Source organism: Cyclospora cayetanensis, unplaced genomic scaffold (assembly GCF_002999335.1).
Source record: "Cyclospora cayetanensis isolate NF1_C8 unplaced genomic scaffold, CcayRef3 CcayRef3_contig_18, whole genome shotgun sequence".
NCBI classification, from domain to species: domain Eukaryota; phylum Apicomplexa; class Conoidasida; order Eucoccidiorida; family Eimeriidae; genus Cyclospora; species Cyclospora cayetanensis.
In genome coordinates, this window is record NW_020312125.1 from 278912 (window position 1) to 306553 (window position 27642).

Sequence of the window (27642 nt, forward strand, 5' to 3'; positions counted from 1 at the left end):
GAGGGTTCCTTTCCGAGGCGATCCTTGAAATGGAATAACCTGCAATACAAGCGCATAAAATAGCTCCGATGCACAAAAGCCCTTGGGGAATTTCGATGAAAAGCAGCGCGAATAACCTGATCTCCCACTCTCTGAGTATGGGGGACCTTTTCACCACGGATACAGATGTCCCGGGTGGGTGTGTTCAGTCCATACACTTTGAAGCGGCTTAGGGTGAAGAAATTATGGTTGCACATTCAAAACATTCTTCAGGGCTTTAGGGCTTCGTGCGCTAGTGTAGAAACATTGGCATTAGGGTTTGCAGTCTTTTTACCCGCGGGATGAGGTTCAGCGACTCTGCAAAAGCGTCCTGAGGAATCCAACTTGCACAAGACCTGCAGCAGACACGCCGAGATTGAACATGCTCGCGTTGTCACTGGCCACTCCCTCGTAAGCTCTAGATGTACGCAGTAATAGAAGACAAACGTAAGACAGATGCATTAATTTGTACAGGCATGCACGCTTGTACAAGGAATACCCATCGATACATGCTGATTCCACGCCACGCAATTACTCAACGCGTTAAGTACTGGAAGCCGAAGGCAACGGAAGAGATGCAGCCTCCTGCTCATCATGCATGAGGAAGAATGAGGGGGAGGGCAGGTGCGGCTGGGACACGGAAGGTGCCTAGGCCCCGAGTCACACAGAAGCTCCATTGGTGTGCAATCTGCAGCAATAGAAGGTTGGTGTTGATCTGTGGTCGAAGGTTTGTGACTTAGCGCCTACTCTGTGTTGCCCTCCTGTACACCTTCGCCCTCAGCAGTGTCATTTTTACGTTCCTTCTTGCGCTTCTTCAATTCCCAATGCACCGCTGTTTCCATCGGCGGATCTTCCTTCCGAGGATCCTCCTTCGTCTCTGCAGAGTTGGATACGGCATCCTCGATGTCCTCCGCTCTCCGCCATTTGACCCGCCTCCCTTCTTCCATGGTGTTTCGCGGCATGGGTAGGGAGGGGCCCCCCGTGACCCCGTTGTATGTACTGCTCGGAATAACCGTATTCCTTACGGTGTCACAGCCGCTAGAGCCAACGATTCAGCATATTACACCTAGAGGATGAAGCCCTTAGAAAGCCTTCTAGGGGCGCAGAGAGCTAACTACCAAGAGGCCCACCTAGCACTCGCCAAGGCCAGAGAAGGGAGAGCGCCCAGGCTTCTCTCCCCTAACGCGTTTTTTTAAGCATATTGGGAGGCGTAATATCAGCCCAGCATGGAATTGATAGAGTGCTTTATCGATTAGACAATGAATTAGAGTGTAGGGTCTTGTTGGTCCCCACGGCGTCCCGAGAGGGCCCTCATGGCCAGTGTGGGGAAAGGGCTTTGAAACGCATTGCCCTGAACACATTTTCTTCCCCCACGCCCTCTTCTACCAGTGTTCTTTTCTTTGTATTATTAAGCTTCATGTCTGTTGCTGCGTGGACGGTGCAACGTGTGATTCGTCGAGAAGAGAAGACCCTACTGCCGCGGAACAATGGCAAACAGCAAAGTCAAGGACCTAACTCTGGCAACTTTCGGGCGAAAGGAGATAACAATTGCAGAGGGCGAGATGCCCGGCCTGATGGCCATACGGCGCGAATTTGGATCCTCTAAGCCTCTTCAGGGGACAAGGATAACGGGCTCTCTCCACATGACCGTGCAGACTGCCGTCCTCATCGAGACCCTTAAAGAGCTAGGTGCCACCCTCAGATGGTGCTCCTGCAACATCTTTAGCACTCAAGATCATGCGGCCGCTGCCATTGCCAGGGACGAATCCGCCACTGTCTTCGCGTGGAAAGGTACATATACACCCCGGTCAACCTCCTCGCTGTGTGTAGCGCGCGCGCGCACATCAAGAGGCCATGCAGTGCCCGGTTTGTATTCTTTTAAAAGTGATCTACGCTCACTTAAAGGTTCTGGAGCAAAAATAGGCTGCTGTATTCGTAAACGAGACACATGCCGCCAGATGGGAAGCAGGTTCTCTCGGGTAGAGAAGGCTGGCTCCAATCCGGATGAAGGTGCTGTTTCCCTCTATGAAGCAGAAGGGCGTCCCGGGAAGTGCATGCTGACATTCTTCTTCAAAGTACTAGTGCCTGCCTCTGCTCGCTGCTACTTATTCTGCCTTTCTGTGATTTGGCGTTCCGTGTGTCCATGTAGTGTGTGAGTTGAGTGCAGGTATATGCCTGTCTATTGCACTTTGGCTTAGCCTCTCCATCTGGTGTGCATGCGTGTCTCTTCTCAGGAGAGACTCTGCAAGAATACTGGTGGTGCTCTGAGAAGGCGCTAACCTGGCCGGACGCCGACGGCCCGGATCTGCTTGTAGATGATGGAGGTGACATTACCCTTCTTATTCACGAAGGGGTCAAGGCTGAGAAGGAATTTGCGGCGAACAAAACTCTGCCTGACCCCGCGAAGGCATCCAATGAGGAGATGCGAGTAATACTGGAGCTGCTGAGGGACACCTTGCAGAAGGACCCCACGAAATGGCAGCGCATGGCAAAGGCTGTGAAGGGCGTGAGCGAGGAGACAACGACGGGAGTCCACCGTTTGCTTCACATGGCAGCCCAGAATGAGCTGCTCTTCCCTGCAATCAATGTGAACGACTGTGTGACGAAGAGCAAGTTCGACAACGTGTACGGGTGCAGGCACTCATTACCTGACGCTATCATGCGTGCCACAGATGTGATGCTGGGAGGCAAGAAAGTTGTTATCTGCGGATTCGGAGATGTGGGGAAAGGATGCGCAGCCGCCATGAGGGGTCAGGGAGCCCGCGTGGTCATATCGGAGGTAGATCCCATATGCGCCTTGCAGGCAGCTATGGAGGGATACACAGTGGCCCCCCTTGATGAGCACGTGCGGGACGCAGATATCTTTGTTTCTGCGACGGGAAATAAAGACATTATCATGGCGAAGCATATGAGCCAGATGAAGAATAATGCCATTGTGGGCAACATTGGGCACTTCGACAACGAGGTGGATGTTCACGGGCTACGACAGTGGCCTGGGATCCAGCATGAAAATATTAAACCCCAAGTAGACAGATTTGAGTTCCCCGATGGCCACGGCGTCATCCTGCTGGCGGAGGGCCGCCTCATGAACCTGGGATGTGCAACAGGGCACCCCTCCTTCGTTATGTCCTGCTCTTTCTCAAACCAGGTCCTTGCTCAAATCGCTCTATGGGAGAATGTCAAAACTCGCAAGTACCAAAACGATGTATACAGACTGCCTACTGAGCTTGATGAGAAGGTCGCTGCGCTGCACCTACCTGCGCTCGGCGCTCGCGTCAACACCCTTACGGAGGAACAGGCCCAGTACCTCCATATCAGCCCAAAAGGGCCGTTCAAGTCTAGCGACTACCGGTACTAAGACGTTACAGTGACTGGGCAAAAGCTGCTCTGCTGATCGTACACTGCAGGAGGCTCAGAGACACTTGAGATGCCGGGCCGATTGTGCCCGGCCCTAACCCGGCTAGGGCTTTAAACTTCTTTTTACATTCAGTGTTGGTGTGGTTAAAATCCTAGGGGGCGTGGCAAGCCTCCCTTATTTCCTTGCATCCTTTTAGTGCCGCAAGGGCGCCTGGTGGGCCGCTTAGAGTGTTGCGTTTCCCTTTGGCTTACCGCTCTCTTTTTGCCCAATCCCTGTTAGCCGCTGCAGTATCGACCCGCCTAAAGCGAGACTGCTAAAGCAACAAGTTACGCCGTGTCAGTCGCATACACTGTACAGACTTCTGTTCACAGTGAAGGCCCCTGTATTACTACTTTTGGCAGCAACGGAGTGCGACTAGGCTTGCTGCTCCTGAGGCCAGTGCTGTTTTGCTGGGAGCGTGCACGCTACACCAGCACATCGTCGCCGACTTAAAAAGGTCAGGGAGGAAAGGCGGCGAAAGCGTCCCCACATCAGGGAGCGGATGGGGGAGGCGAGGGGCACCTCCGTTTAGTGAATTCGCACCTCGCCGTCTTGCAGGTGCAGTGTGTGGAGGGTTGCAAAGAGCAGTGTCGTCGAGACTAGTTAGGCCCAGTCAGATCCTTGTCCCTTTTGCACGTCTAGCTCTCCCCATTCAGCACATGGCCTAGTCGGCTACAAACCAGGAGGTTGACCATCTTCTTCGACCTGCACTCCCCCTGCGGACGCGGCGCTGTTGCGCCCCAACACCCACTGTTGCGATCGCTCGACTGGAAGCCACAAAAAACCTGCTTCGCTGCAGCTGTTTGCAGCTGTTTGCCGCAGTTCCTCAGTCAAGACGGCTGCGATAACGGTGGCTGCGTCGCTTCTAGTGCGGACCTGGGGGTAGCAGGCAACGGCACAGCAGATATGCATGCAGCTGGAAGCAAACACGAAGAGCTGGACACGAACTCCCGCTCCCCGTCTGCGCAACACGAAAGAAAGACAGAAAAACCCTGTCATTAAGGAGCTGCAACAGCGGTGCTGCACCTACACCAACACGAAGCATGAGGCGCACACATCAACGAGAAAAAAAAGCCCGTCTCACAACAGGCGAAATACCTGGTCAGCCAGGGCAGAGTCGAACTGCCGCAGTTCTGCAGATGGCCGCGGCAGCAAAACACTGCGCAAGGTAGCAAAGAAATGTGCGGCAACCGTCACGCTGTCAAGACGTTTTAAAAGTTCCTCCTGTTGGCTTTGCTGCGTCGGATCCTGCCTCTGGTCATCGTAAGGGGTGCTGTAGCGCTCGTGTTCTGGGAAGATGAGTCTGTAGCAGACACACCCCTTGCAGAAAAGAAAGACTTATGGATTGCAGCTGCGGTGTCTTTGCGGCTTACAAGTCGCTGCTGCAACCCGTGTGCCTGCCACGAAGCGCTTTCACAGAGGAGGAGCAGATGCGCAGAGAACTTGCACAGTGGGAGAGCCGCCAGTTCTCACTTGAAAGGAGTTGTCGTGTGAACGACAGCCAGCAAGGGACCATCAGAGGGAAGAGGCCCCCCTTGTGGCCCTTCCTGCTGCTGCGCGAAGCTGCTCAATACGATCTCCGTCACGTTCGGCGTCACAGACTGCAAGTCGCCTTCCTGCGGCTGGTCACTTGGGATAATTCGATTATCGGGTTGCAACAGGACGGGAAGGGCTGGGCAGGAGAAGGCTCTGAAAACGGCGGCAAAAGCAGCCCCCCCTCCGTGCGTGCGAGAAGAGACGGACAGCAGACGAATTGTGCAGCAGAGCCTTGCTACTGCCGTCCATACAGCCGGGGTTGCCGGCGCCGCTGGACTGTTTTCGCTATCCATGCAACACACATTTGTGGGCAGCAGTCCGAGGGTGACAAGAGCAGAGACTGTCTCTGGTAGGCCGCAGGATGCGAAATTTTCTCCATTTGCCCTTGCCTCTGCTATGCTCTTTCGTGCTGCGGATTCCTCTGCCTCGCGGAGTCGTCTGCAGATGCCGATCAACAGCTGTTGCATGCCGTCGGCGCCTGTGCAGCCCCGCAGCAAAAGCAGCGTCAGAGGTGCAAGGCTTTTTTCCGCTTTTTTGTTGACAGGCCGGAGCGTCACTCAGCAGCAGCTGCCATGGCACGCCTAGCAGGAACAGGAGCACCGTGTTCGCAGCAGCTCCTCTGTTAGGAGCACTACACGCAGCAAAAAAGCTGGCACCCAGAGCAGCCGCAACAGCAACCACCCACCCTTCAAAAGCTGCGTATTGACACTGAAAGTCTCCCGTATAAGGTCCTTCTCCATCTGCTTTAGGTCCAGTCCGTCTAACTCGCAACGTCCCCCCTCCTCAAAGACAACGGGCATCCCGCAAAGTCTCTCCCTGCAGCAGAAACATGTGTAGCAGAAACATGTGTAGCAGAAAGGGCAACAGCGAGACTCGACACTTGCACACACCAGTGCAAGGGGCCGCGTGCTAGCCAACTGCGAAGACGCATACCAGTACGTGTCCACACTCTGAGCAGCAGATGGTAGTTGAGCGAAAGACAAAGCACCAGCAGCTCCCATACAGATGCTACACCACAAGGATCGGGCAAGTTCGTGTTGCGGATCGCGCTGCTCTGACTGCCGGCCATCTTGCTGCTCCCGTTGCTGCTGCTGACTGCCGAAGCCTAAACACCATATTAGCTGCTGTCGCTGCAACATGGCGCATGCATCGAATCGCAGCTGTCTACTTTTAAAAACACACCCACTGTGGCGGTACGAGCAGCAGCAGCGACACGCAAAGGGCGTGCGAGGGATGCACAGACCTTCGGAGAAACGGAAGAGCAGGCAGCAAGAAACGCAAAACGCAGCAGTTCGCATTGCAGGCAAGCGGACAGCACCTGACACACAAGACACAGACACACAATACAGACAACACTTGCGGCCCCTCACGTTGCGTCTGTCTGTCTTTCTCTCTCTCTCTCTCACTCACTCACTCACTCACTCACTCACTCTCTCTCTCTCTCTCTCACTCACTCACTCACTCACTCTCTCACTCACTCACTCACTCACTCACTCACTCACTCAGCTGCTCGTCCTGAAAGAAAAAGGAACGGTTGCTAGCTGCTTTTGAGAGAGCAGCGTACTGACCTGCTGCAGCACTTGTTGCCGCTTCCATTCGCACTGGAAGAGAGCGGAGGCGGCAGCAAGAGCGGCGGTGTCCTTCCCTGCGTCTGCGGCTTCCAGTGTTTTAATGAGGCACAGCTGCTGCTGCAAGCTATCCCTGTGAGATCCCAGTTGGCTCGTTAAGGTGCCCCTCTCCTCGGACGCGATCCACTGCAGGTCGGCAAGCAGTTCTGACGTTTGCATTTGAGGCCATGGTGGCGAACGGGCAGTTTGAGGTCCCCTGGGGTGTCCGAGAGGTTTGGAACTGCGCATTCCTGCTGCTGCCGGTGCTGAACGCTTGGAAAATCGCGCGTTCAGGATGCAGATGGCAGCTACACTTGCAGGACGCCTGAGCCCAGTCTGGAAGAACTCATTTAAGGGCTTACTCTGCGACGTCAAGGCGCTGCCTCTAAGACAGCCGAGGATATATCAGTGAGAGACAGAGTTGCGGAGAAGGAGAAGTAGCTCGTTAAGGAGTGAAAGAGAGCACAGCTTAACGGCGAGGTCTCGCCGCCTATTCTGACGCGCAGCACAGTTAACGCAGCCGCTAGGGGGGCAGAGCCGTTCTTGCAGGCAGATTTATTAATTTTACTACAGTACGGATATCAAGTAACTAGCTTTTAGCCATCTGTCAATTCAACATTGAAGCGAATTTCGAGCATCTTGCGCCGCAGGGGCTTGTTGCAACGCTGGATATCGCCATGGGGCTGCATGCCTGTCGGCGGTCACTGACCTGGGGTTGGAGATCGAGGCTTATTTTGTAAGATCTCCACATTTTATGGAAAAGCGTTTACCTGTATTCTCATTAAAAAGCAAAGACAATAAGATCTAGAGCTGCATGACCCCTTATTGCGCGGCATGCGACCCTTCCCCCCCTCCCCCCCCAGTGGGCAGCTCTTGGCAACTTTCGAACAGTGAAGCTCTTTGTCCTTGGAGCTTTGCCTGCGGTGAAAGACTTGAAAGTTTCGGCCTTTAGTGGCTTACCAAGCGAGAGGCGTTCTAGCCTGCAACGCAGCCGCCCCCGAACCACGGCGTCTGGGGTCACTTGTTTGGCAGAATCCGCTCAAACGTCCAACCAGCAAGTGGCCCGTTGAAAATCCAAGCGCACGATCATCTTCTTTGACAGAAGGCTTTTACAAACAAACAAAGAAAGACTGCGGGCTTCCAGACACGGGCAAGGCGGAGAGCGGTAAAGCGTCGCTTCTCATCGATCTTCCCTTACTTTGGCACTAGGTGCTCTAGCGGCAGCTGCGGCAGCAGAGCGGTGATTCCAGAGTAGCAGGATCAGGATGCGTGGAGGTGCGTGCGCTTTGTTCTTAACAGAGCAGTGAGCCAGCGAAAGCCTCCCCCTCCCCTCCCCTCTCCCTCCGTTGCTTGCAGGGTGCTACGATCGGGGGATCGCACTAGCTAAGGATACATGTATATATATGCGGTTTCAGCTTCTTCATGAGATACACACATTAGGGCTTCCCTCGAGCTCCTTAAGGCCAGAGAGGGCATTTGAAGGGGGGGCCTGGACAATCGCAATACCCTCACTGCACCAAACATCGGAATATCGCCTGCTTCGACCCAGAGCCTGCCAGATACAGCAGCGCAGCTTCTTCGGTGCTGGATTCAGCAGATCTAGCGGGAGCGGAGAAACACCGCATTTGGCAATACAGCCAGATCGCAGCAGGGCAGCAGTGACAGGTTCCCTGGCTCAGACGGGGGCAGCTGCTGCTGGAGGGGCTGAGAGAGTGGCAGGCAGTACAGACCGAGCAGTGCTTCTAGCGGCGCAAGCCTGGTAGCACTTGTGGCATGCAGACAGAGCTATCGCCAACGGCAGCAGCTTCAACCTCCGAAGCAAAGGAAAGCAACGCACCGCAATGCCGCTTATGCAAACAGCGCTAGAAGCATGTCTAGGACACAAGGAGTTCCCTGTCTCACCCTCCGCAGCAGAATCACCACCATTCGCTAGCAGCAGCGAATCGACAGCAAGCAGAGCAGTAGTCGCCCTTTCGAAGCCACCAGCAGGTGCTGCTGCGGAGCAGGCAGCAGCACAGCCACCAGTCGCACACAGGGAGCCAGCGGAAACTGCTGTATCAACATTAGGCGAGCCCGATGAATCACGTAAGCGCTCGGGAGTCTATGCAAGTCGAGCAGTACTGCCTTCAGCTGTCGCCGTGGGTGCAGCTGACCACACAGACCTATTCCCCGCTGGAGCGGTGAAGCCGGGTGCAGAGGCAGCAAGTGCGGAAGCTGCGGAAATTCGAGATGCAAGAAGTCCAGCATGCGTGGATATAGCGAACGCAGCACTCTCTGCGGCAGTGACGGCTTGCTGTGAAGACGAGGACAGCTACATAGAAGCGGCGGCACCAGCATCCGCATTGTCTGAAGGTTGTTCGGGAGAGCGGCTGGAGAATACCGAGTCTAAAGGGGGCCGTGAAACGTCTGTTTCTGGGGGTCGGCGTGCCGTTGGAAGGCGCTCTTCGCAAAAAATGAGAAAAGTCATCGTAGCAGAAGCTAGGGGCACCCAAGGAGAGGACGTGGCAGAGACGGAGGAGGCTGAAGTCAGCTTGAGCCTTCCCAGTAGTTTCCGCAGAAACCCCAAGAGGCACTGCAGAGGGCGCGCGGCCCCTCTTGCCACTACGCTGGAGTTTACTCGGATGCAGGTATCCCACTGCAAGGCCTTAGCAGAGGTACGTAGGGATAGAGAAACTTCTCAAGGCCGAAGCTAAATTTACAAGCTGTGCCTCAGGGGGGAAGAATGGGGGGGGGGGGTGGCGGGGGTAACACGCTGCTCTGAGCACCGCTTGTCGCGCTTCTCTCTGCTCCACGTTGGTTGGCGCTGCAGCACAGCACGCCTGGGGGGCCCCTTTGTGCTGCTGCTGAAATTCTTATGTTGTGTTGCCTTCTTGCTCCGCTTTCAAGAAAATCGCATGGAGCACGACAGACTCGTTAGCGCTGCGTGAAAGCTTGGAAGTGCGGAAGGAGCCTACTTCCGGAGTGGGCCTTGGTTTATATTTGAAACGAGGTCTTAGGAGCTGCTGCTGCATGCAAGCCCAGGCCGTAATGGAGGCGGAGCACCGTCTGCTCCCACAGCTGCTGCAGCAGCTGCAGGAGGAAAAGCTGCACCTCGCGAAGCAGCAGCGTGGACGCCGTGTTAGGGAAGTGCAGGGAGACGGCAGAGACTACACCGAAGCCACGCGTGCTGAGGCGGCAGCCGCTGCAGCAGCAGCAGCAGCAGCAGCAGGAGGGGCTGCCCACAGATCTGCAGCTGCCTCGCGGGCTGCAGCGGTAAGCGGGAGTGCGCGTCGTGCAGCGTGCAGCTGCAACACCACGAGCTGCTTCAGGGTCTTGTGCTTCCGAGGAGATGCTGTGCTGTCGCCTTTCAACTTCATGTCGATCTCCGGAACAGGTGCTCTCACTGCAGAGGAGCAGATCGCACTCATGGCGCCCGAGGAGAACGCAGGCAAGGCCTACGCACGCAGAGGAGGGGGAATAAAGACACACACGCGGAGCCAATAGTCAAGGCCACAGAGGGAAGGGTGCAGAGAGGCGCATGCCAGAAGAAAAAGACAACACTTCTGAGAAGTGAAGGGAAGGCGTACAGTGCAAAGAGGGAGCGTTCAACAGTGACACACACACGGAGATACATAGAGAGATATAGAAATAGAGCTATAGAGAGAGATATAGAGAGAGATATATAGAGAGAGATAGAGATAGATATATACATAGAGAGATAGAGAGAGAGACACTGGGAGGAAGGGCCAAATATGGAGGAGAAGCAGTGCGTTTTGACATTGGACTCGAGCAGAGAAAGGCAGCCGGGCGGAGGCAAGAGGCGCGATTGGGGTGTGCGGAGTGTGCACTGCTAGACTTGTTGTTTTTATTCGGTGTGCTGCTGTAGGTTTTGAGCCTTACCAACATCTAAGCCCGGCTTTCACCCTCTCGGGGCATGACTTGCCTTTTAGCCTGCAGCTTCAGGCGCACCCGTATCTCTCTTCTGAGCTGATGGCAGACGTCATGGCCATCTACGCAAACCACTACTGTGCACTCCATTGCAAAGGATTCTTTGAGCAGGCAGACTCAGAAGTCCCCTGTATTGTGGTGAGGCGCCTCGCAAGCCGCCGTTTGCACTAAAGCACCCCACCTAGAAGGCATACACGGGCAAAATTTTGCACGGTATTTCGCCGCCGGCCCTTTTATATGCGCTTGGACAGGGAGAGGCGGGTAGAAAAGGCGGAATTTCAAATCCAACCACCACAGATAGACAGCTGGTCTGTAAGGGTCTGCGTAGGCAGGGCTACTGAAGAGTGTCTGCCTTCCACCAGTCGTGATGTTGAAGGCACGCTCGAGTGCAGGAAGAGGCGAGAGTGCTTCGTCTAGGTGGAGGAGGACCTCGCTAGTCCGGTTGATGGAAGCTTTAGGAAGCTTCCCCCCTACGACTCCGCCGCTCCAGGTCTGTGTGGGCTCATTGTGTGCGGTTGTGAGCAGACCAGACCAGGACACCTGTCTGAGGGTTTTTTTGGGGTCTTTTACGGCTACAGAAGTGCAACCAGTTTCCCCTGCGCCTTCCCTGGTTGCGGCCATGTGTGCCTCCCCCACTGTCGGTGCTACGAAATAGAGAGGGTGTGGCGCTGCCTTTGGACTCTCCATCACCGTAAGGCCGCTGACCTTGTCGAGGCACCCTAGGGGACCCCCTCCTGTCTGCCTCTCCCGAGCAGTAAATGTAGCCCGTAAACCGCCTAGAACAACTACCCACCAACCGCTAACTACACTCCCGCAGCCTGTCGGCATAGAGGGCTCGCCCTCTGCTGTAGCACCTTGGTTAGTCTGCACGGGGGTGCATGCACGGGTAGAAGCAAAGTGTATTGCCTCAGTAGATTTGGGGATACGTCCTTTCCATGCACATTGGAAGGAACAAGTGCTAGAAGCGGCTGGGGGGCCTCAATTTGCTTTCAGCCGGCTGCAGCAGATGCCACTTGCTGGGGCGTGTGCTTTCCTTAAGAAAAGTAGCGCCGACGGGCATGCAGGACAGAGAATAGCTCGCTCTCTCTCTCTTTCTACACTGTCTTTCTAAGGATGCTAGCGACAGACAGGGCGACAAAAAAGCTAGATATCACTTAAGCGCATAGTCCGTTGAAGCTCCGAAATCCTTCTTAAATGTTCCCCATGTGCCCCTTTGTTTGCTCACAGCGTCAGCGCCTTCCACCCCTGAGCGCTACGCAGGGAGAAAATGAATCCACAGGGGCAGTTGAAGTCGCACATCCTAACAGCTGCAGCGGGGATTGGGGAGCCAGATTCTCCACACCAACTCCAAACATGGAGAGTTCTCTTAAAAGGGCCCTAGTTGAGCCCGTCATAGTGTGGTGAGCCGCTAGAAAGCTCGCGGAGCCTGCAGGACCTTAGTGCTAATTGTGCCCTCAGCTTCAAAACTTTGTGCCGAACATCCACGGATCTGCATAGCGCAAAAGGCACTTAAACGCAAGTCAATTAGGGTAGTAAAAGTGAAGTGGCGTGAGCGAGGGGCTCTGCTCAGATGGAGCCTGACAGGGCAAGAAGTAAGGGGCAGCAGCAGGCACATAACGCCTGTCGAGGCAGCATACATAGGGAAGGGTGATTTGGCCATGCGCATACAGGAACGTCTCACAGATTAGTGGAAAAAGAAACCCATTAGCGATGCAACCAAAAATATGGAAAAATGCTCACCGTGATTATACGCCCTTGGGCGGCCCATACGGTTCGTATTGGCGTCTTGGATATTAACTGCGCAACATGCAGCCATAAAAAGGCCCCAGATTGCCTTTTTGACATGCCATCTTCCTCATATATATTCGCCTTTCAGGAAGGAAAGACAGCTCTATAAGGGGGTCTTTAAAGTGCTTCAGCATGCATTTTAGGGGTCATTGTAGGGCTTGGGTCGTTGAATGCCTACGTCTGTTGTTTGGGTAAATGACCTCCTGGGACGTAAGGTTCCGCAGTTCGGTAAACCCCTTTTTGAAGGCCTTAGAGACGTTGGCTGCAAAGATCGCCGGCATCTGCGGTAGATCCAGCAGCAGAATGATGCTGGCAAAACCAAGGCTGCACAAGGAGGGGCAGACAGGCACACACGACACACAAACGTAACAGTGTACTATGCATACACCCCAAGGGACTGAATGGGACGAGTGGTGCAATACACAGACAGACAGAACCAACTGGGGCTCCGACAGCCATGCAGAGGCAGACCCTTCGGCGGCCATGCGCACGGGTCCCCTCAGGGGAGGCACGGGGTGAGGGGCCATTCTAGCCACATATGAACAGACACACGAGACAGCCTGAAGAGCCTACCCCGGACTGGTGGACATTTTTAAAAATAGAGAACAAAAGAAAGAACGGAGGATGCAACGAGCAGCCTTTCGCCGAAGGCCAGGGAGGAACCACTGTTGGGTCGCCGGGTAGATCGCCAGCAACCCTTCCTCAGGACAGTAGAAGATGGTACTGTGGATTATAGTGCTTAGTAATTCGAGGGAAATTTCACCGCCGGTGCCCCCAAGATTACAGCACAAAAGCCCTAGAAAGGCTGACAATCCGGGAGGTTTGGGGCTGTCTGGCCAGTCCCTGAATCCCATCCCGGGGGGGGCCCCTTGCTGGGGGCCCCTAGAGACACCGTTCGTCCTGTTGTGGAGCGCATGACCTGCAGTGGCAATCGAGTTTCGTAAATACACAGTTGACCCTAGTTTTTAATTTGTACTTCAGGACTGTTGCTGCCGCTGCAAGATTTCCAGCGGATAGTGCTCCTTGACCGCCAAGCCATTGGTTTGCTACGTCATTCCACTGATGGACGAAAATTGCCCATATGGAGGGAAAGAGGAAGCCTGATTGGGGAAGTGTTGCGAACTCCACGGTAACAGTAGCAGTAACAACAGCAGCTGCTGCCTTATGCCTAATTCTAAAGGCATTACAACAAGTGTAGCGCAGCGGCCGAAGCTACATCTGAACACTTTCCGAAATTCGTACAAAGCTACTAAGCTGTTCCAAATAAAGCTTCCCCCTTTCCCTGCCCGCGACTCTCAGAGGTGTCGATATGAGGGGAAAGGGTAAGCACTCTCACCACTTGCAGGCGTAGCTGAGAACACCCCTGCACACACCATTACGTCTCCTTGTATCGAGCTAACTGTACTTTACAATAAACAAGATGTCCGAACAGGCAAACCGAGTGGTCGATTCTTTGCTAATTTAGTTGAATATAACCAGTGCAGTAGAAAGTGCTCAAGTGTAGCTTAGCCCGCTACACCTTCCTTCCCATTTCATAAAACTCGCCCTCATGTTCCCTATCCGTCCATCGAGACCAACTGCATGCAAGAGAGCGGAAGAGTTCCTGCCCTACAGCTACTACCCACGCAGGCACAGACACGGAAAAAACATGAGACAAGCAAATTTTGCGTCAACTGGCAAGGAGAATATAGACGGAAAGAATGGCACATACACCAGCCAGCACCAACCAACACATCAAAATAATGAGACCACGGCGGCGCAGTGGCTGAGTGTCGTGGGAGCGTTGATATATGTGAGCCTTTCGCTAGGAGAAAACAGAAGACAGGCAACAGGCGTGAAGAGAATCAGCATTGAAACTACCTCAGCTGTGACTTGCAACAAATACTACAATATCTGGATGTGCATACAGCCAAACAATGCGGTGCAGTCGACTTCAAATGCCCACAAAAGGCGTAAGCAAGATTTTTGAGACAAAGTACCTGGAAGTGCCTACGCATAAATCTGAGTGTACGAAGCACTTTAAAAATAGCAGCCGGAAGTTTCAAAGCAATACCCATAGCTGCAGATAGTTGTATCAGCCAGAGCATGCACTGGGAAAGGACGCTTTCAAAGGAGTGTGACTATGAGTACCAGTGCTATTAACCTAACAGACTCGCAAATTATCCAGCAGGCAACGAAGCTAGCAGTCTCACTTTCGCCAATCGCACAAGCTGGTGTTCCCCAGCATGGTTCACTAGATGGTTCTTGCCTAGTGTGTCCCAGAACTTCACAGTCCTGGAATCCAGCACGTCTAGGGATTTCCGTGGATCCTCCGCCTCCACACGAGTAACTTGGCTGTGCAACAAAGTCCGCGAGTAATTGGGGGTTTGAAACCTTGGTCAACCAATATTGATAGACCTGTGGCACCTCCAGTTTCTGGTGAAAATGCGAGTTAGAAAGAGCACTACTTCGCGACAAGATGGCAAAGGGTTTTAGCCACATGGCTGCCAACATTTCGCCTGCCCACCTTCTGGTGCACTTCGTACAGCCTGTCGACCCATCAGTACCAAATCCCCGGCCTCGGAAAACCCAGCTTACCACTGCTAATCACAAAAACTCAAGGCTTGTTATTCTCTTTGAAGGCATCCATGCGGACTACTTAGTCCTCTCTGAATCCCTATGCTGCTCAGGGTGGCTACTGACACCGGTCTATTAGGCACAGACCCAAATTGAAGGAGCTCCCCTTAGCGTAGACCAGGGGAACCAGGGCTGCGGAAAGGACAGCCGGGAGGCGAGTGTGGACTGCAATATTGTTGACCTGTTTCTCAGAAAAAAGAGAACTAAGCCACCTAGTTGCTTTTTGGTCGTAGAGTCACATACACTGCAGAAGAGTATCGTTATTACTAGCTGGTTTCTCATTTGCCTCAGGTTGATTTGCAATGACCATGTTTTGGTCAACGTGTACGCAGGTCATAAAGGCAGGCCAGGACGCATTAAGGAGCTTCGAATCCATATCCGTAACGGTACGTCTGAGGAATCCATGAAGTGTCCACACGTGAGGTAAAAAAAAGCGAGCGTTATTCTGAGCGGAACAGAGTTCGACAAGGAATGATATAGGCATATTTGCCCAACCTGTTGAAAGCAAAGTGGATGCCATCCTGGGCTTTGACTTCGAGCATTCCAACAACAAAGCCCATTGTTGATTTAGTACAAATCCTTTCAGGGGCCAGAAGCTTTTCCATAGGACCAGGGCGTCAAACTATTTTAGCCATCGACTGCTGAAAATCTGGGCATGACAGTCATACTCCTTTGCCAAGGACGCATCCCAGGTCACCAGAAGTAACGTGAGCTTTTTTCCTGGAGCTTGAATCCCACCGTGGCCAGCAATAAAGAAACTATGTGTTTGCGTAATCAGACACAGGAAAAGAAGTTCAGAATGTACAAATGACACAGTCTTCGCTTTGTTTTGAATTCAAAGAAGTCATCACAACTTGGTAGTTGTTCACCCTTTCGTCATTCTAAAATTAATTCAATGATAGCGGCTTTATAGATTTCAACTGCAGATGACTCATGAAAATTTTGGAGGAAACGTAAATTATCACAAACAAGGGAAACTGCGCACAACAGCGAACCGTTGGCGCGTCGTGAGGGCGTGCAGGCAACCACATTGGTGATGCTTTCAATATATTTCAGTCAGGTCGACCTGCCAAGCTAGTGAACACCTCAAGGGTCACAAAGTCGTGAAGAGCTAATGTGAGGTACATCAAAGGCCGATGGTCGATTTAGGCAGTAAAATGCCACCGCACTTTCTCACGCCCCAGCACAACGCAGAGTGTTCCTTCTCTCGCACTTGATATCGCTGCTCAGCTAAGGTGAAGCGATGAGAAAATAAACAATAATTTGGTGTTTTGATGGACGCGTAGCAAGTTAAGGTAGAACAGCCCCCAGCGCATTGCTAAAAAGAAATAACGCTCCTCAACGGGCAGCCCACCATCGGAGAAGTTGTAGGGCGGCCTCTAAGCGTCACTGCTCTGCCATCAGTCTCTTCTATTAATGCCACATACTCTGGTGCTCTAAGCATATCAGTCACAGGAGCAGAGATCCCAGGAATCAAACTGCTATGACAAGGTGCGGGCCCATTGGGCTTCGCAGTATCTCTAGGGGTGTGTAAAAGTAAAGGCCACGACTTCACTGCTTCCAGTATAACAATTCCTGCAGTCGAATCTTGGAATTCCAGCAACACAAATGTCTTTGCAAGAAAACTCGTGTGCCTTCACGTACTACTGCTTGTCCCACGACAGCTGAAGCGCACGCCTTTGGTTCGCTGTAGATGCTCTTGAAGTACTGGACTGACCTTGGTCATGTACAGCCAGGCACCCCCCCGTTTGGGGGCTCATTATCTTTTTGGGTAGCTTGCCGTTGCAGTTCAGCTATGGCCTTATCAAGTATTAACGGAATAGACACATGCTCGTATTGGCGAGTGCGAGTGTGGAACGTGTATTGTATCTTTTATCAAGGTCAATGGGAATGTGTAAAAAAGCGACTGCGCAGTCAAATTTCGAGACGACTATTCACCTGTGTACTATGTAAAGGAGTTCTCCAATCTGACAGATAGGGAGCTTCTGCCTCACAGTTATCTGTTCCACGGGCTTTAACTAAACCCATATGCACTACCTTCCCTCCTCTGTCTGGGCCAAAACTGGGATGTGGGATATATCCAAAAAGCACTGATCAGCCGTAATGCTTTGTATCGACAATTCGTCCGCCTGACCCTAACTTTTCTCTTCATGCCCTAAGGGCCCTCGATACGGGGGAGCACAGCTTGGGACTGACTCGGGGGTTATATTCATGAGCCTCTCTAAACTACCAACAAATGGCCGGCCTGCTAGGAGTTCGTCCTTATCGGCCAGATTCTTGGGCTTCTTCAGCAAATTTGCCCACTCCTGCTATGGCTTGGCGCAAGCTTAAGCAGAACTTCCAAAAATATAGCCTGTTGCAGAGCCACCAAGACAGGATGCGTGCTAGGAGTATCTTCACCTACTGCGCTGCTGAACCGGCCGCAAAAAGGCTCTGCCTCACTTTGGTGCTGTATAACCACTCTATCTTCCCTCTCACCAAACAGAAATGAGTGTCTTCCCGGGGCCCCAGATACGCTCTTCGTAGGCCATCCATGGCATACTACGATTATATCAAGGTGCACATACCCAGCATAGGTCATGGAGAATGGTGTAGGACCCAAATTCAAGCTTGAGTAAAATTCTTCTCCCATAGTATTGCTTATTCTTGTGGTCTGACGAGCCTCAGTAAACTTGAGTCTTAGGGACTGCGCTAACGACTGAACAAGCAGTTAGCACCTCCATGCCGCCTCCTCGGAGGATATATTCACCCTACATCCACTAACAAGCAACGCGAACAATTCTTGACCGATAGTGTATTGTATCACCGCAGAGCCAATCCATAGTGGGTTGCCTAGCGGCAGCTCTATTTGTCGTATCCTACTTTACTACGCCGCAGCGTGCGGCATTCCGTTTTCCTGATGCAGCTTGTTTACTCGCCAAGCAGCTTGCATCCGCTAAGCTCAGTTTTTGGCCTTTTGCATTCGCTTCAGTTTCCAAAGTTTAAGGCTTAATTATTCACAAAAGGAAGTAGTTGCATCGTTGGGGGCTGGCTGGGTCTGTCTAGAAGCGCGGCTGCCTCCCAACCTGCTTTTACCGTTCGCCTTCGCGTGTAGGCTACGGCTGGCTGACACCGCCACGATATCCACAAGATCTCAGTCACGAGTTGGTTTTTGCGCTTTTATTATAGACTTTGAAGCCTTAATTATTCTATTCTGAAGCCCCAAGGTGTGAACGCCCCACCGGTCGGCTGTTTAACCACGCAGTTAGCACCCATCCTGCAACTACGAGGTAGCCCATTGAGTAGATCTGGGATAAGCCACTGAAGTGCAGCAGTGTGTGTACGTTGTGACTTTGAGAGCCAGAGTGTCATAGCTTTCGATCATGTATTTATTGCCACATTCCGCTGCTTCGGTTTGCTTAATTATCCTAAAGCTTACTGCGGAGCTGGCTTCGCCCTCACCGATGAGCCAGGGTTTGTGCGGAGGCTTGAACTATAGTAGCCTCTGTATGCAGACTACTTCCTCTTTGTAAAAAGGACCAACACTGTAGTGTTTTCCTATTTAGTACCCATCTTGCAAGGAGCAAACGTCTCTCTTCATAGAGGGCGTAAAAGCGAGGTACATCTCCAGCCGGCTCATGAAATCTTCGGGTACCTGCCAATCCTTACGGCCTTCATACCGCTGTGGTTGATATAACTTCGTAGGCTCATTTATAAAACTTTTAATCTGCTGACACATTGTGTTTGTCTACCAGGTGTGGATCCAATGCGCTCACATCGACTTGGAAGCCGGCCTCTGCCGCACGCAACGGGTGTTCTGCCACCGTCAACTTCCATCGACAACAAGCTTTGTTCCCGCACATCGCTACTTAGAAATCAGGCTACTGGAGTACAAAATAATCTGATCAAAACCAGCTCAATATTCTTGAATCATGCAACATCTCACTGCATCCACAACCAATGGATAATCGAGAAACAGCTGTATTGAACCGTGCGGTGCTACACATTGTATGCTCCATCTAGGCTATCTCTAGGGTGAGGTGGATATAGCGGATCAAGCTACACCTAAAAACTTTTCATTACACTAGTTATATTGAGTGAGATTTTGTACAGAACTGTGTAATTGGTTTTGCTGCTATGTGCTCGCATGTATCCATGCGTGCATGAATGTGTGAAACCCTCCAGACTGTCTTAGAGTGGCTGCTGATGACACCACTGCTGGCCGTTTTCTCATCTGGGCAGCCCTCACTCAGTTGCTTGTAGACTGGGCTTCATATACATCATGTAACAATTGAGAAGGGAAACGGCTTGGTTGTTGATTTGTTGTAGCTCCTACACAGAAAGTTTGGAATGCTCCGCATTATATGAGCGTATCTTTGCCCACATGCCACGTAAAGCAATTTGGAACACAGGGTGAGTGCCTAGAGGGGCCACGTCTTTACTCCTTACGTGACTGACTCCCATAATGTTGAAACCCTGTCTTGTACCACCGTGTAAGCGTGAAATCTCTGGCGAAGCAAAAGTTAATAGATTTCCCATGTTCTATAGGGTGTGGTGGCTACTGCCTAGCCTATGGAGATCCAGCAATACAACAGTCTTTACCTCGAACAGACGGGAGCCTGGTGTCAGAAAGCAGCTGGTACGATTGCTATGTCGGTCCTTTCTTCGGATATATCTTAGTTGATTTTGGTGGCTAGAAAGGCTACGAGTATTCTACGAAGGGCCAACATGGTGTGCACCATCGAAGCTTATTTTTTAGTTGGAAAATCAAAGGACTGTCTTTGATGTAGTAGAAGGCATTCGGAAAGCCGAGCCTCTTCTCATCTTTATAAGTTACATTCCTGCCAGTGGGCCCCTCTGAAGAAGGCTCAGACAGGAGTCCTGGCGCCACCCTAGCACTGCTGTAAAACTTTGGGTTTTCGGCTATAAAGACTGATACAAATAAAAGAACCGGCCGCTATAAGACGTGAAAATCCACTTTGCTTCTAAATTCCAGCAATATTTGCGCTGTTTTAAAGATGTTCATGCCGTGTGTCTCCGTCATAGAAACCGTGCTCTGAGCTGCTATTGGTACTGAACGCCAAAGCAACAAAGGCAGCGTGTGCCCTTTTGTATTCAAAGTGAAGAGGTCATCCATTTAACTCTTAGGAAGAGATATTTAAAACACTTAAATCCCTTAATTTTATCCCTTAAGGGCTCCCCTCTTCCTGTTGGTGCGCTTACACACTCGCCGACACCCCCAGCGGGCACCGTGTGTAGCAGCTGTAACCGCTCCCTGCTGCATATCTCAGTATCCGGAGAATCACTTGTGGATTATACTTGTTGCTATCAACGGCCTTAAATTTTTGACTAAAAATGTTGAGTGAGTTCGAAAAGGCGGTGGAATTCGTGCGGAAGCCTGTCGACGGGCACTCACCCTCAACAGCGCAGAAACTCCGGTTTTACGGCCTGTATAAGCAGGCAACCGTTGGCGACAACGAAACACCGGAGCCCTCCTTTTACCAATTAGAGGCCAAGCAGAAATGGAAAGCATGGGCGGACTTTAAGGGCATGGACAAAGAGGCAGCCCAGCAGGAGTACATCAAGGAGCTCGACAAGTCGACCCCTAACTGGAGGGAACACACGCAGTAGATCGTACGCCGAGCAGTATAATCGCGCATATCTGCTTCATCAGTCCTCTACTACCAGTTCAGGGTACAGCTCTTTCCATACCCCTCTGCCCAGGAAAAATCCTCACAGCATAAACATCCGCAAGCGCCTCACGTCGCCTGGATCACTTTTACCACAACTACCTTTCGTTGGAGCCTTCCGTCGGGGCCATGCTTTGTGGAATCCCGGAATAAGGGTCATTTTTTTCAGCAAAGCATTGTATCGAAAATGGCGTTGTAGTACGACGTCTACAGCTTAGGAGGGTACATGACTTGCTGTGTGCCTATCCTCAATCCTCTTCCCGGTTTCTGCCTTTTGTTTTGTGCGTTATATCAGAGCCCCTGAGTCTTAGGGACTTCTATTGGGCGGACTGCTGAATGCGCCCCGTGCTGCACTTGATGCAGCCCACTCTGCAGCTTTTTGTCTTTCTTGACCCTAAAACTACTGCTTGATATTATTTTCGCCTTTTCGCTTCCTCCCTTTCCCTCTTGCCACAATAGCACGAAAGCGCCCATAAGTGTACATGGGTCTTCAATTGGAAAGGCCCGAGCAGCCCTACGGGACCGGGCACTTTCTGGTGCAGTTAACTGAAGGGCTCTGATGAGGGTTACTCCAGGGTCGACTCAACCACACTATGTATGTCACTAGCATTCACAAGGGTCCTGTGGGGGCCTCTATCTGGCCCCCTGCTTTGCTGTAAATAAAATGGGTAATCTTAATGGACTTTTTGGATACTAATTTACTCTCTCATCTAAGTGGTCAGGCAGTAGAAGAAGTGGTGCGCAGTAGAGAGAGACGCTCCGGTTGTCTTTGAAGGTGGCCCACAGGACCTCGCAGCACCCGCATGCGAGGATCCAGTGGGGCCTAAGTAGCCTTTTCCCACCCGCCTCTGGAGGTGCTATTCTCTTCTCAGAGCGCCCGAGGAGCTCACAAACTGAAAGGATGGGTCTCCTTAAACATACCCGTAACGCTGCCTGATCTGTTCACAGGAATAAGGGCTCGGCATCCGAGGGGCCCAGCGTTGCTCTGCATAAGATGTGTGGACGGAGCTCCAGGTGTAGCAGGGTTGTTCAAGCCCTCGGGTTTTTTAAGTAAGGAATTGGTGGCCGGCGGGCCCTCAAGACTCCAAACTGCTGGATTCATGCAGACAAATTGCCGCTTGGTAAGGGGAGTTACAATAACCTCTCCCGAGCTGACGCTCCCTGACCAGTTGCTGCTGGGACTGCTAAGTGAGTCTGCTGCTGCTGCATTGGGAGACACAGTACTTGATTGCCGTCCTGCAGCTCTTCGTTGCTCCTTATTCGGAAGAGGAGGGAGGCTTAGGGGACTCGCTGTATCCCATTGCTGCAGCTGGGGGGAAGTTGACTGAGGGACCCACTTTCGCTGCAGCAGTTCTCTTTGCTGCTCAAGCACCTGCTCCTGCTGCAACAACACCTGCTGTTGTTTCGCCAGGACCTGCTGCTGCAGATGTTGCGCATCAGATGCTGGGCATTGTTGCTTTGAGGCTGCATCTGTAGATTCTACGGGGGGTGCTGCCCTTTCTGGGGAGACCGCGGGACTTGAGAAAACCCGTTTGGTGGCCTCTACTCTGTGGAAGGACGCATTTCCCTCGTCCGTGCGAAATCTTGCGGGGTATTTAGTGCTTCTCCCTAGCCTCCCAACGACTGCAGTTGTCACCGCTGTTGCGGTGTTCTTCCCCTGAAAGTCATGTGGGGCACTTACAGGACGCGGCAGCTTCCTGCGCCTGCTATCTGCTGACTTAGTTAGTGCGAATTCCTGAGGGGGTCCACGCGGATGCACAAATGCCTTCTGCTGCGGTTTATTGGAGTGGAGCGGCTCTTGGTGGTTCTGCCGTGTTAAATGCTGCTGCTTATGCCTTGCGACCACGAGCGTTTGTGAGAGAGAAAGGGTCCCACGAGTCTGAGCTGGTGGTAGTCGGGAGTTCTTGAGAGGCTGCACCTTGCCAATAAGATGCCTTCCCAGCTTGGTGGAAGGCTGTGCAGGTGAATTTACAAATAGGAGGCATTGGTTCGGCATTGGCTTTGCCATTCTGCTGCTTGTTGTTTGCGACTCTTTGCGCACGTCATGAATATTGTCGCTGTGTTCCTTGTCAGACTGCGCTTTCTGGGATCCTTGGGATTCCTCCTCGTGCTGCGTTTGCTCTTGGGCCACAATCGTCCTCAGTACTTGCGGCTGCCTGCTAGGCGGGAGTACTAAAACAGGGCTCTCGGGGTGGGCTGCGAGTTCCCGTGAGGATGTGCGGGGCAGTAACTCAGAAGCCACAGGGAGAGTTCGCTGACATGCTGGGGGACTCTTCCGCTGCACACGACTGGATGATTCCGAAGGCCCATCCCTTTTCGCTTGCTGCTGGTGGTGCTCTGGTCGTGATTCGGTGAGCGGTTGCACCTTGTGGCTACGTGGTTGGTGTGGGAGGGTCAGGCCTAATGGGGGGCTTTCCGCAGCAGGAGAGGCCTGCGAGCTGTGAAGGCTGCGAGAGGGGGAATATTCTGAGAGGGCTGATGCACTGCATTCCTTGTACTGCCAGTGATTCAAAGAAAGCTGTTCAGGCTGCTCTCTTTTTGGCGAGGGCAACTGCTTCACTTGGCACTGCACAGGCTGCCCTACTTCGTGCCGTGCAGGTTCTTCTGCTTGCTGCAGTTGCTGCAGAACTTGCTGCTCCTGTTGCACTGGCTGCTGCTCTTCATGCGCTGGCAGTTCCGCAAGCCTTTGCTCTACAGCTACTGACTCTCGTTGTAGAAACTCCTGGAGTTGCACAGAGTCCGTCTGACTCTCTCGGTGTTTCACACCCCTAGCTCTTTGCAATGACGTTGTGTTGTGGTGGTGGTCATGAAGCTCATGGTGATAGTAGTGGTGGTGCAGCTGCGATGGCTGCTGATGTAGCGGCTGAAGGGTAGCCCCTAGTCTCTGCGGTCCAGCGACTGCCATGGGCTGGCCACCGTTTGGCAGCTTTTGCGTTGCAGGGTCTGGGGTGCTCTTGGTGGCAGCCTCAGCTTGAACTCCTCCTGCTGCAGGTTCTTTTGCTGCTTGCGTTACAGCTGCTGCAGGAGCTGGTGCCCTGCCCTGTGCCTTTTGTAATAGAGACTCCAGCACCTGTGTTAATTGTGCTGCACCACCCGAACCTTCGGGCCTTCGCAGTGGCAACAATGGCTCGCTGTGACAATGGGCTGCTGAGAGCTCCCAGGGGCTAAGAGCAGCAAAGTCCTCCATCTTCCTGTGCTGAGGACTGTTCTGCATTGCTGCAGTATCACGGCAGCAACTGGGTATGTCTACTGGCTGAAGAGGAGACTCCGCAGGCCTTCGTGCCTCTGCAGCTATATCTTCTGCTGGCGCTGTCAATTCTGGTGTTGCTGCGAGTTTCTCCCCCTTGGCCGCAGAAGCCAAGCTATTTAGCAGCCTCGACGTGGAAGCGCTCAGTTCCTCCTCTGCGGCAGAAGCAGTGTCTTTTGCTTCAGCAGCTCCAACTGTTGAAGCCGCTCGAGGGATTGCTGTCGGCAATTCCTTCTTAGGCGATAGGCTTGGCTCTCGCTGGTCCAGTGCTCGCTGCCTTTGGTGCCTCTCTACCGTCTGAAGTCTCTTTTGCAGTAGCTCGTCAATCAGCGCGTGCTGCTGCAGCGGAGTGAGTGCAGTGTCAACACGCACGCATCTACGTTGCTGTAGCGGCTTGCCGCTGGCCCGCTCCCCCGCTGAGCTGCTGCAATCGCTTGAGCACGTGCTGTCTCCGCCGACACAACTGCAACAGCCAGTGCGACAACAGCAGCAGTTGCTGATCCCATCCTTACGGGACTGCTGCCTCTGGTGCATCTGAAAGGCTTGGTTGTGTTGGACATCTTTGCATCGCTGCTGATGCAGGCGCTTGCCTCCGCCTTCCGAAGCACTCGTCTTGGGCTGCTTATGAGAACTCCGGAAAGTACTACCCCAAGGTGTTGTATCGCTAGCACTTTCTTCAACCAGCTTCCAGTTGCCATTCATGCGGCCCCTTATCAGCTGCATCAAAGATCTTTGCTGCTGTTCTGATATGTGCAGCCTCCCCCGTTCCCCGTCCGACGCCGGGCTACACACCAAAACTTCTTTCCCAGCGCTACACGGCAGAGCCAGCACCAATAGCTGGGGTTCTTGCTGCTCCTTCGACTTTTGTTTCGGCCGCTGCCTCTGTTCCTGACGAGAACTCGGGCTTGCGGACGATCGAACTCTAGGGATAGCACCGCCAGTTCGCTGCTGCTGCTCGCGGAGAGCAGCAGCAGCACTTGCAGGTCGCTTGCTGCCGCCAACGCCGAAGCACTGACCGGCAGTGTTTTCTTCTGGGTGACAGGCTGCACATTTGCGACTCGTGTGCTGGCAGTCCGCTGTACATACTGGAGCTGTCCACCGCGCTTGTGGTAAGGCTGCTCTGCTGGCCTCCCCGGCGTGCTGAACGCGACGCTGTGCACCGCTCTGTGGGGAAAACCCCGTCGCCTTCTGCCAGGACCCATCAGCAGCAGCTTCTATGTCCTTCCATTTCTGCTGCTGTGGTTTTTCTGTCTGAGCTGTCGAGTAGCACGCAGCTTTTGGACTCCCTTTGGGAGTCATGGAAGCCCCTTCGCTGTGCAGCGGCTGAGTCTGCTGCTGTTTTATTTGTTGCTGTCTAAGGTCACTTTCTACCGCGCCACCAGATGCACCATCTGACGCTTTTTGCTGATTCTTTATGGCGTCGACAGGCTGCTGCAATTGCTGCTGCAGCAGAAAATGTTGACGTAAGATGGCTTGCTGGCTTTGCTGCTGCTCTTGTAGTAGTTCAAGCTGCTGTTGCATATACTGAAGCAGCTGTCGCTGCCAGTCTTGTTCCGGTAGCCGCGAGCAGCCGCTGCTCGGCTGGAGTCTCTCCACGCAAAAGTGCATTCTTTGCAAGTATGGCGGTCTCCTTCTGGAAGTAGCTACTACCTCGCCAGCTGCTGCTCCTAGGCCTTTCGCCGCGGGGTCCTCAGACTCCATCGGAATGGAACCGCCTTCACCAGCGGTAGCTGCGGGAAAGACCTGGGATGTTGCTGTAGATAAGCATGTGTGTGTCCAGGGATCATTTACTAAGACTGCAGCAGCGGCAATTCCATCTGTGGCCGAGTTATCCGATCGTGTCTTGGCAGTGGCTGTGGTAACCGCTGGGACGGCTGCTACCTCCGATGCTGTAGGCCCCCTGTTTGGATTAAACGGACTCGCCCTCACCCATGTGGGCAGACTCGCAGAGCGGCGGGCACAGCTGCTGCCACACTGAGCTGTTCCTCGAAAGTCTACCTCCTGGTTTGCCAGTGCTGTTGAGGCTGCGCCAGTACGAGGTGGCTGGGAGTGATCCCGTGCGCGACGCCGTCCCTGTTGTTGCTCTTCTTTCTGGCGTTGCTTCTGATGCTCCTGGGCTTGTGTATATTCCTGTTCTGTGCAGAGCTTAGCAGGAGAGAGATGGTGCAGGTCACCTGCTCTGTGCCCTCTCTTAGCCACAGGCGCAGATGGCTGTTGCCTCTGCTGCTTCCGTGGCTTCCCACCAACCTCCTGGGAGGCCCCCAGACTGCCAGGCTCCAATGTAAGAGGGAGGTACTGTTGTTGATCCCACTCAATGGCACATAAGGCGCCTGTTGCTGCCCCCAATTCCGCATGCACCTGCCCTAAGGACTTTAGTAAACTGGCACAGCCAGGACTCCTTTCCTCTGACTCCACAGCGTGGGACAAGGAATGCTGTTTCTGGGCTTTCTGCTTTGTTTGTCCACCACTACGCCTGCCTGCACGTTGTTCGCTGACGCTTTTCAGGGGGGGTTTGGTTATCGTTGGAGTATAAGCACCTTCCTTGAGCAGCCCGGAACCTGGGTACCCCTGAGGTCCAGCTCCGAAGAGATGCAAAGGGCTAAATGCATGTCTATGGAGTGCCCGTGCATACAGCTGCAACTCCTGCAGAGACACGAAGCACCAAGATCATCTTATACGATCTGTCCCATACTGCCGCTGTTGCTAACAGCAGCCTTTGCGTGTTCCCTGTTGCAAGCTTGGTGAGCGAGGAAGACTCACGCTGAGGATTAGTGCAGCTCTACTGCTGGTAGCGTCGGAAAGACCCAGGGTCCCTTCTCTCCTTAACGCGTGTGTTTGCGCCGTTTTGGAGGGCCAGGACCAAGCAAACGCATCCTGAGAGGCCTGTGTAGGCGAAGAAAAGGCCGTGGGCGCGTTCCTTGCTGCTCCTTTCATTGCAAGCTCCAGTACAGCGGACACCACAGCCTCCGTTACACTCTCAACGCTGGGTCTCCCGGCGCTGTCTGCTGTTTCGTATTTTGTTTGCTTTTTCAGGCCGTGGGAAGACCGGTGTGGCCCTGTGGAAATGGCACTGTGCAGCTGGGCGGCCGCCTGTTGGAGCAGTGATACAGCGAGCAGAGAAGGTAATAAATACATTGAGGTTTTTGCGCACACACACGGATGCAGCACCCATAGAACTGTTGCTATGAAGCAGAAAACACAGACACAAAGAGGAAGAGGCAGACGGATGCGAAAACACATATCATGGAGTGCACTGGCAGCACAGGGTGGTACAACAATAGGCTGGAAAAGTGTTTCAAGGAGAGGTTCATCCCACGTTGACTCGTGATGCCCCTTGCAAGAAGTCGCTCGTGATTCTCTGCATTGCCGATATTACGCTTTCTGCTTAGAAAATTAATTCTGCTGCACCTGAGAAAGAGCATGCTCTTCCAAGCTCTCGGAGGTCTGGAGCCTAATCTGGGAGCGCAGGTGACCTGTCGGATCGCCTGCGACACACTCTATGCAGCCAGACTTGTGCATCTGCTGATACTGAGGGATTTGTTTGAGAGCCTCCGAAGGCTGATTGCATTGCATTGGCTACCTAGCTAAGCCAAAATAGAATGGCGCGGAGCCTCGTAACGCTAGCACATATCAGCTTACGGGGTTGTGAGTGAGAAGGCATATCCTGGTCCGTGTGTTGTTTCTCATGTTGCTGTTGCTGCCGGAGGGCCTCGTTCAACTTGCCTTTATCCATAAAGGGGAATTGAGGAACTGGTGGCTGGCCAGGTCCATGATTGGGCTTCCCAGGGGTCATCTGTTTCTCAATACATTCAATAGAGGCTCTCTCTTTTACTCTCG

At 53.0% G+C, this 27642-nt stretch overlaps 6 protein-coding genes across 6 annotated transcripts; 3 read left to right on the top strand and 3 right to left on the bottom strand.

Moving 5' to 3' along the window:
• The first annotated feature begins 1505 nt into the window (after window positions 1-1505).
• LOC34623127 (adenosylhomocysteinase) lies at window positions 1506-3376 on the top strand. The gene is made up of 2 exons (XM_022736260.1): window positions 1506-1809; window positions 2253-3376. The coding sequence occupies exons 1-2, from the start codon at window positions 1506-1508 to the stop codon at window positions 3374-3376; spliced, it is 1428 nt and encodes a 475-aa protein (XP_022587685.1).
• A 711-nt stretch (window positions 3377-4087) lies between these two features.
• LOC34623126 lies at window positions 4088-8183 on the bottom strand. Its single transcript, XM_026337396.1, has 9 exons — window positions 8071-8183; window positions 7184-7267; window positions 6520-6943; window positions 6100-6269; window positions 5885-5959; window positions 5637-5767; window positions 4889-5429; window positions 4514-4718; window positions 4088-4291 (listed from the first exon to the last, which is right to left on the bottom strand). Exons 1-9 carry the CDS (start codon window positions 8181-8183, stop codon window positions 4088-4090), a joined length of 1947 nt encoding a protein of 648 aa, XP_026193181.1.
• A 216-nt stretch (window positions 8184-8399) lies between these two features.
• LOC34623125 lies at window positions 8400-11208 on the top strand. The gene is made up of 4 exons (XM_026337397.1): window positions 8400-9212; window positions 9445-9985; window positions 10424-10623; window positions 11011-11208. Exons 1-4 carry the CDS (start codon window positions 8400-8402, stop codon window positions 11206-11208), a joined length of 1752 nt encoding a protein of 583 aa, XP_026193182.1.
• A 9015-nt stretch (window positions 11209-20223) lies between these two features.
• LOC34622312 (acyl-CoA-binding protein 2) lies at window positions 20224-20499 on the top strand. The gene has a single exon (XM_022735481.1). The coding sequence runs from the start codon at window positions 20224-20226 to the stop codon at window positions 20497-20499; it is 276 nt and encodes a 91-aa protein (XP_022586852.1).
• Window positions 20500-21444: 945 nt separating this feature from the next.
• Window positions 21445-23745, bottom strand: LOC113147294. Its single transcript, XM_026337398.1, has 4 exons — window positions 23572-23745; window positions 23225-23326; window positions 21994-22989; window positions 21445-21813 (listed from the first exon to the last, which is right to left on the bottom strand). The coding sequence occupies exons 1-4, from the start codon at window positions 23743-23745 to the stop codon at window positions 21445-21447; spliced, it is 1641 nt and encodes a 546-aa protein (XP_026193183.1).
• A 436-nt stretch (window positions 23746-24181) lies between these two features.
• On the bottom strand, window positions 24182-26940 carry LOC34622311. The gene is made up of 4 exons (XM_026337399.1): window positions 26566-26940; window positions 24794-26448; window positions 24392-24727; window positions 24182-24254 (listed from the first exon to the last, which is right to left on the bottom strand). The coding sequence occupies exons 1-4, from the start codon at window positions 26938-26940 to the stop codon at window positions 24182-24184; spliced, it is 2439 nt and encodes an 812-aa protein (XP_026193184.1).
• Window positions 26941-27642: the final 702 nt, after the last annotated feature.

Bases quoted from the DNA above. Each gene is read 5' to 3' on its own strand.
- LOC34622311 (XM_026337399.1), bottom strand. From the start codon at position 26,940: ATGTATTTATTACCTTCTCTGCTCGCTGTATCACTGCTCCAACAGGCG. The intron at 24,728-24,793 runs GCGACCTGCAAG...TGCTATCCCTAG, and splicing joins TTCGGCGTTGGCGGCAGCAA to AGTTCGATCGTCCGCAAGCC. The intron at 24,255-24,391 runs GCGCCTGCATCA...GTGTCGGCGGAG, and splicing joins GCTTCGGAAGGCGGAGGCAA to ACAGCACGTGCTCAAGCGAT.
- LOC113147294 (XM_026337398.1), bottom strand. From the start codon at position 23,745: ATGGAGGACTTTGCTGCTCTTAGCCCCTGGGAGCTCTCAGCAGCCCAT. The intron at 22,990-23,224 runs GCATGAAGAGCA...CACAGCTCGCAG, and splicing joins AGGCTTGCGGAACTGCCAGC to GCCTCTCCTGCTGCGGAAAG. The intron at 21,814-21,993 runs GCGCAACATCTG...CTTCCGAATAAG, and splicing joins AACAATGCCCAGCATCTGAT to GAGCAACGAAGAGCTGCAGG.
- LOC34622312 (XM_022735481.1), top strand. From the start codon at position 20,224: ATGTTGAGTGAGTTCGAAAAGGCGGTGGAATTCGTGCGGAAGCCTGTC.
- LOC34623126 (XM_026337396.1), bottom strand. From the start codon at position 8,183: ATGCGGTGTTTCTCCGCTCCCGCTAGATCTGCTGAATCCAGCACCGAA. The intron at 5,960-6,099 runs GCATGCGCCATG...CTTGTGGTGTAG, and splicing joins GTAGACAGCTGCGATTCGAT to CATCTGTATGGGAGCTGCTG. The intron at 5,768-5,884 runs GTATGCGTCTTC...TTTCTGCTGCAG, and splicing joins CAGAGTGTGGACACGTACTG to GGAGAGACTTTGCGGGATGC.
- LOC34623125 (XM_026337397.1), top strand. From the start codon at position 8,400: ATGCCGCTTATGCAAACAGCGCTAGAAGCATGTCTAGGACACAAGGAG. The intron at 9,986-10,423 runs GCAAGGCCTACG...GTGCTGCTGTAG, and splicing joins GGCGCCCGAGGAGAACGCAG to GTTTTGAGCCTTACCAACAT. The intron at 10,624-11,010 runs GTGAGGCGCCTC...GGTTGTGAGCAG, and splicing joins CAGAAGTCCCCTGTATTGTG to ACCAGACCAGGACACCTGTC.
- LOC34623127 (XM_022736260.1), top strand. From the start codon at position 1,506: ATGGCAAACAGCAAAGTCAAGGACCTAACTCTGGCAACTTTCGGGCGA. The intron at 1,810-2,252 runs GTACATATACAC...GTCTCTTCTCAG, and splicing joins CACTGTCTTCGCGTGGAAAG to GAGAGACTCTGCAAGAATAC.